This window comes from Penaeus japonicus, unplaced genomic scaffold (assembly GCF_977035675.1).
Source record: "Penaeus japonicus unplaced genomic scaffold, GWHDUDI00000001_assembly GWHDUDI00000034, whole genome shotgun sequence".
Taxonomy (NCBI): Eukaryota; Metazoa; Arthropoda; class Malacostraca; order Decapoda; family Penaeidae; genus Penaeus; species Penaeus japonicus.
The window spans coordinates 13,996,720-14,004,219 of record NW_028234436.1 but is presented as its reverse complement, the minus strand read 5'-3'; the positions used below and the strand labels follow the sequence as shown (position 1 = coordinate 14,004,219).

At 41.9% G+C, this 7,500-nt stretch overlaps 1 protein-coding gene across 7 annotated transcripts in view; it reads left to right on the top strand.

Annotated features, from left to right (window-relative positions):
- LOC122256929 (teneurin-a) overlaps window positions 1–7,500 on the top strand; it is a 682,571-nt gene that overhangs the window by 467,425 nt on the left and 207,646 nt on the right. For all 7 annotated transcript variants that reach the window (XM_086530860.1, XM_086530858.1, XM_086530856.1 and 4 more), the window contains 4 exons: window positions 1,389–1,527; window positions 3,083–3,262; window positions 4,095–4,262; window positions 6,172–6,301. In XM_086530860.1, coding sequence (XP_086386986.1) covers window positions 1,389–1,527; window positions 3,083–3,262; window positions 4,095–4,262; window positions 6,172–6,301 — 617 coding nt within the window. The remainder of the gene's footprint in view (window positions 1–1,388; window positions 1,528–3,082; window positions 3,263–4,094; window positions 4,263–6,171; window positions 6,302–7,500) is intronic.

The following is a 7,500-nucleotide window of genomic DNA, read 5'->3' as shown; positions in this document are numbered from 1 at the left end:
CTGCTCTCCATTTTTTAACTTTTTTAACTCTTTTTAACTCTACTTTTTTCACTCTTCCCTTTTAAGTTAATCCAACATGAGGCTGTTTCCGTTCTCTCTTTTGGCTGATATTAGTGTTGTTATCATTATATTACTATTATTATTATTATTATTATCATTGTTATTACTACTATTACTACTACTGTTATTATTATTGTTATTACTGTAACCATTATTTCCATTATCATTATTGTTATTGCTATCATTATTGATATTATGATGATGAAGATGATAATAGAAGTGCTAATAGTTAAAAAGAAATGATAGTAATGATAATGATAATGATAATGATTTTTATTATTTTTACTATAATGATAATAATGATAATTATTATTATGATTATTGTTATTGTTATTATTATCAGCATTATCATTATTATATTGATTATCATTCTCCTCCTAATCTTCATCGTCCTTGTTATCATTATTATTATTATGATGAATAATTCTTTCGCTATTATTTTTTTATTTCAAAATTTATCATTATCATTATTACTGTTGCTGTAGTTATTGCTATTATTATTATTTTATCATTATTATTCTTATTGTTATTATCATTTTTATTTTTATTATTTTATCTTTATTCTAAAAATACTATTATCATGATTTTTTTTTCATATTGTTATTATCTTTATTATTGATATTAATTTCCTTATTATAATTATTGTTACTATCATCATGGTGCATTTTTTAATTTCATTGAAATCAGTTCAAGTAAAAAAAAAAGAATAAGATATATATAAAGTTTTAGACCAATGTGTTGCTCAAAAAAGGAAAAAAGAAATAATTTTTGTAAAAAGACCCAAACTTAGGTAATGTACTATCATAATTTATGTTTGTTTATCATTAATAGTTACTGCTTGTTTTATTTCACGCTAGAATGACTAACAAAAGAAGCTTGACGTTAATAACAATTCATAGTTAATTGCTGATCATTAGCCAGATTGGTGCCTTTCATAAGATGCGGATTAGTGATCAAATTTGGATTAGTTTATCGCTTGAATAAGAATTAGATCCAGTCCATATTTTCATGTATATTCCGTGACAGCATACACGGCATCTAGCCTCTTTCTCTCTCTCTCTCTCGCGCGCTCTCTCTCTCTCTCTCTCTCTCTCTCTCTCTCTCTCTCTCTCTCTCTCTCTCTCTCTCTCTCTCTCTCTCTCTCTCTCTCTCCCCCTCCCCCTCCCTCCCTCCCTCCCTCCCTCCCTCCCTCCCTTTCTCTCTCTCTCCCTCTCTCCCTCCCTCCTTCCCTCCATTTCTCTCACCCTCCCCTCCATACCCCTACCCTCCCTACCCCATATCTGATCCTCCGCTATAATATATACATTTTTTTCCTTTTCTAATTTCAGATTCAACCTGACTGTCCCCCGTACCGCCCACCTGGCCATCTTCGGTCGTCGCAATGTGGCCCCGTCGATCACCCAGTACGACTTCGTTGAGTTCATTAAGAGCGGTCGTCCAGGTCGTGCCAAGAGGGAGGCTGAATGGGTAGGTGGTTCGGAAGTCGTTCGTATGTTGTGGTAGCGGTCTTGGGTATTTTGGCTTGGCTGCGCATATGCACTTGTATATCCTCATGTTCGCGCACATGTATACGTACGAACACGCGTACATGAACACACATACACACACATTCACCCACTAACATTAACACATGGATACGCACACGCACACACACACACACACACACACACACACACACACACACACACACACACACACACACACACACACACACACACACACACACACACACATATATTCTCTCTCTCTCTCTCTCTCTCTCTCTCTCTCTCTCTCTCTCTCTCTCTCTCTCTCTCTCTCTCTCTCTCTCTCTCTCTCCCTCTCTCTCTCCCTCTCTCTCTCCCTCTCCCTCTCCCTCCCTCCCTCCCTCCCTCTCTCTCTCCCTCTTTCTCTCTCTCCCCCTCTCTCTCTCCCTCCCTCCCTCCCTCTCTGTCTCTCCCTCCCTCTCTCTCCCTCTCCCTTTCTTTCTCTCTCTCGTGTGCGAAACTATACATATATGTAATCCTTTTCAAAACCTATGCAACATAACCGTCACATTCACACTTGAAAATGCTGCATTTCATACCATAGTTATATCTGAACCGAGTTCAAGTCGCAAAAAAAACATCAATTTTCAATTCGAAATGTCAAGAAAAATTGTCATTTATTTGTTTCTACCGCCCGGCAAAGGCCACAGAAAGTGAAATTCGCGGATTATATTTGATTTTTTATTTCGTTTTCATTTTTTTGGCATTTTATAATGCTCGAAATAAGTTATGCAGACACGCTCACGCACACACCATTTTTTTTTTTTTTTTGTCAATCCAACACACGCGAAAAATGACGAACACCTTTACAAATCAACGTTGTTTGTTTGTATATGTATTTGTTTGTTTTTGTTTCTTTCTTTATTCATTTTAATATCTGTTGGTGCACGGGATCAGCTGGTTACTGTAGTTTGATTCATAGCATTGTCTGAATTATATATATAAGAACACATGCAAACACATCATTCTTTACAAATACTTGTATATAATCAGACCTTCTGATGACATAAATATATATACATTTTTAATAAAGGGAAATGTGTGTTTCTGTAATAAAGGAGAGCATTATTCTATGTCGGGGAAGTGATAGTTGCATGCATGGAAATCTGCAATTCGTCTCTAGGAGATTGTTTTCAATCACACACACACAGACACGCACACACACACACACACACACACACACGCACACGCACACGCACACGCACACGCACACGCACACGCACACGCACACGCACACGCACACGCACACACACACACACACACACACACACACACACACACACACACACACACACACACACACACACACACACACACACACCCAACATACACACAACACACACACACACAAACACATACACACATTTACCCGCAAACACACAAACACATATAACATAGTATCCCTTTCACCTATCTCTCTCTCTCCCTCTCAAATAACCCCATTTTTTCATCACCTCATCATCTCATTATCTCTCTCCCCCCCCCCCCCCCCACAGGCCGCATCCGAAGAACCTGTAACGGAGGCGATGGTCGTGACGTCACCACCTCTGGGTCATCAAGATGTCATTGAAGTTTACCCTTTCCTGCACGACCACCACCTCGACCTCAAACTCGGATTTCAAGATGCTCTCAAGGACGATCTCGAAGACTTGGCCAAGGTGGACGGCGAGAGTGAGGTGGGTTGTGGATGTGTGTCGTTGAGTGTGTCGGGTGTGTCAGTGTGTCGTTGAGGGTGTTGTTGGGTGTATCAGTGTGTCGGGTGTGTCAAGTGTTGTGTCGTTGAGTGTATCAGTGTGTCAAATGTTGTGTTGTTGAGTGTGTCAAGTGTCGTCTGTGTCAAGTTTTGTGTCGCTGAGTGTGTCAAGTGTCGGATGTGTCGTTGAGTGTATCAGTGTGTCAAATGTTGTGTCGCTGAGTGTGTCAAATGTCGTCTGTGTCAAGTGTTGTGTCGCTGAGTGTGTCAAGTGTCGTCTGTGTCAAGTATTGTGTCGCTGAGTGTGTCAAGTGTCGGGTGTGTCGTTGAGTGTATCAGTGTGTCGGGTGTGTCAAGTGTTGTGTATAAGTGTGTCGTATATATGCTATATGAGTGGTATGCTAGTATACAGGTAATATATTTGGTATACAATATATTCCCTTACATGTATATTTTTTTATATAAACTATTCATATATCTGTATTTGACAGTATCTATTTATCTCTTGTACCTACTTATCTACATCTGTCTATCTATCAATCTATCTATAAGATTCTTTCTCTCTCTCCCTCCCTCCCTCTCTCTTCCCCTCCCTCCTCCCTCTCTCTCCCCTTCCCTCCCTCCCCCTCCCCCTCCCTCTCTCTCCCCCTCCCTCTCTCTCCCCCTCCCTCCCTCCCTATCTCTCTCTCCCTCTCCCCCTCCTTCTCCCCCCCTCTCTCTCTCTCTCCCTCATCCATCAACTACTTCGTCCATCAACCACTCTGTTCCTCAACCACTAATTCAGCGAAATGCTTGTTCTTCCTTCCTTCTTTTAGACCGAGGAACGCGAGAACGATGTGATTGAGGAACCACTTGCCTTGCCGTCTCTCTCACGACCCCGGCGCTACATCCACGACCACAGCGTCAACTTGAGCCTCGTCGAGTACCTTGACACTGGTACCTGGTACTTGGCTATCTACAACGATGGCATCAGTGTGGCGGAGGTGGGTATATGAGTGTTGTTTTTTTTTTTGGGGGGGGCGGGGGGTATGTGTAGCTTCGCTGGCTGCGGGGGGGGGGGGGGGTGTTTAGGTACCCCTTTTACTTTTTTTTTTTTTTACTTCTTTACTCAGTCACTCACTCAGTTACTTATTCTCTTCACACTCACTCACTCACTCACTCACTCACTCACTCACTCACTCACTCACTCACTCACTCACTCACTCACTCACTCACTCACTCACTCACTCACTCTCTCACTCACTCACTCAGTGTGTACGTGAGTAAGTAAGCAAGTAAGTGAGTGAGTAAAGGGGTAAGTGTCTGCGTGAGTGAGTAAGTACAAAAATAAATAAACAAGTTAGTAAATGAGCAAGTAAACATTTATGTAACTCACTCAAATTCAGTCAGTCAGTCACTCACTCAAATTCAGTCAGTCAGTTATTCACTCAAATTCAGTCAGTCAGTCACTCACTCAAATTCAGTCAGACAGTCACTCACTCATACTTCCTCACACTCTCACTCCCTCAACCATCCACTCACACTTCCTGACCCCAAATCTAAGCGGTTTTGATTTGCAAGCGGAGTCAGCCAGTCTATGACCATCCATGTATACCCTCCGCCTCCTAGTCTTTTAATAACAAACCACAAACTATTTAATTTCGCTCGCCGCTTCACCCAAAACATCCAAGTATGATTTGCTCACATATATATGTATGAGCGTTTGTATGCATGTATGCAGGGGGAATTATAGCGAGCCACTGGCGTATTCAGCACAGTTATCAAGTTTACGACTTGGTTGAGTTGCAAGTTGCAAGGCATCCCTGTCTCGGTGTCTCCCGGGGCGGGACTAGAGCCAAGGAGTCTTATCGGGAAGAATTATTCATGTAATAAGGAGTACAGTTTTTTTTTCTTTTCTTTTCTTTTTTTGCTTTTTTTCTTCTGGAAGCGAATAGCATTAAAACTTTAAAAGATCTGGAGCTGTGTGTTAGTTTCAGGCCAGAGAGGGAAGGAAGGAAAGAGGGAGGGAGAGAGGGAGAGAGAGAGAAAGAGAGAAGGAGAGAAGGAAGGAGGGAGGGAGGGAGGGAGGGAGGGAGGGAGGGAGGGAGAATAGGAGGGAGGGAAGGAGAGAGAGTAAGAGGTAGGGAGGGAGAGAGTAAGAGGGAGGGAAGGAGAGAGAGTAGGAGGGAGGGAGGGAGAGAGTAGGAGGGAGGGAAGGAGAGAGAGTGGGAAGGAGGGAGGGAGAGAGAGAGAGTAGGAAGGATGGGGAGAGAGAGTTGGAGGGAGGGAGGGAGATAAAGTAGGAGGGAAGGAGGGAGGGAGGGAGGGAGGAAGAGTAGGAGGAAGGGAGGGAGAGAGGGTTGAAAAGGGAGAGGAGAGAAAGGGAGTGAAGGAAGAGAAGTAGGCAGAAGGAAGACAAAGAGGGAGAGGGGGAAAGGGGGGAGAGGAGGAGGGAAGATAAGAAGGGAGAAAGGAGAAAGGGAGGGAGAAGGAAAAGGGAGAAGCGGAGGGAGGGAGATCGAGGGAAAAAAGTGAAAGAGAAAAGGGAGAGGTAAGGATATCTTGATAAGAGACGAAGGAATATAACAGATTAGTAGCTTTATCAAACAGACAGTGTTATCTGAAGGGAGAAAGCCTATTTTTGATGGCAACTTATTAAAAACATCAACAAAAGTTAATCTCGAATTCAACCTAGTTGTAATCTCTGGCGAAGCTTCAGAGCAACAGTAACTTATCAACTAAATTGTAAATAAAATTGAAGCTCTAACTCAACTCCTTCGTCTTCTCAGGTGGAGCCCTATCTAAGCTCTAGAGCTGCAGTCCAATATATATTTATGTATATATATATTTTTTTTTTTTTCCTTTTAAGTAGTACTAAAACTAAGCTCTAATTTAACTCATTCATCCCCCAAGGTGGAGCTCTATCTAGGCGAGGCTCCGGAGCTCCAGTCGGCGTGTCCCAACGACTGCAGCAGCCATGGGTCGTGTGTCCTGGGTCGCTGCGAGTGTGTGCAGGGCTGGGTCGGCGTCGACTGCTCCAAGAGTAAGTAGAGTGGGACTCGAGTGCTTGTTTGGGGTTGGTGTTGTTGCTTGCTTGGTGGGGACCTGGCATGTTGTATGTCCATTGTACTTTGGGTATAAGTTTGCTCATTTTTGTTTCTCTGTCTTTCTGTCTCTTATCTCTCTTTCTTATTTTTTTTCTCTCTCTCTCTATCTATCTATCTATCTATCTATCTATATCTATTTCTTTCTCTATAACTCTCTCTATCTCTTTCTCTATTACTCTCTCTCTCTCTCTCTCTCTCTCTCTCTCTCTCTCTCTCTCTCTCTCTCTCTCTCTCTCTCTCTCTCTCTCTCTCTCTCTCTCTCTCTCTCTCTCTCTCTCTCTCTCTCTCTCGCTATTTCTTTCTCTATAACTCTCTCTATCTCTTTCTCTATTGCTCTCTCTCTCTCTCTCTCGCTCTCTCTCTCTCTCTCTCTCTCTCTCTCTCTCTCTCTCTCTCTCTCTCTCTCTCTCTCTCTCTCTCTCTCTCTCTCTCTCCCTCCCTCCCTCTCTCCCTCCCTCCCTCCCTCCCTCCCTCCCTCTCCCTCCCTCTCTCTCCGCTACACGTCTCGGCAAAAAAAAAAAAAGAATTCTAAACTGTTGGTCCTCAAACAACACATTACGTAGGGATCATGTTTGAGTCAGCACGGGATGTTTTAAAATTTATAGGATATATGCAAATTTCTATAAGGGAAAGTTACCCCAATGCGATACAGCCCCTTTTTCAAAACCCTTGAGAGTCTGTCTCCGATTTTTTTTTTTTTTTTGAAAGAGTGGTACATAGGGGGGATGTCTATTTATCTAAAAAGTGGTTTAGTATCATTGAATTATTATTTTTTTCCGATGGATTATGGCTTTTATCTTTCTTTTTGCAATTTGCAATCTGTCTGGACTATCTGCGTCTGGCAACGTTATTTGCCTAAAATGCATAATCATTGAGTTGCAATCGTGGCAACCTCACTGTGATTCTAATGATCAGTTCCATCATCATATTATTTAATTTATTCATGCGCCCCGTGATATGAATGACAATGTAGCTCGTTCTGTTTGAGCCATATATTGAAAGGGAAGGATTATTTTTTTTTTTTTTTTATTATTATTATTTTTTTGACAATGCCTTAGTGATTTTTTTTTTTTCTTTTTTATCTTATCTATGTTGTTGTTGGTTAAAGGAGGTTATGGTTTTGATGATATCCAGA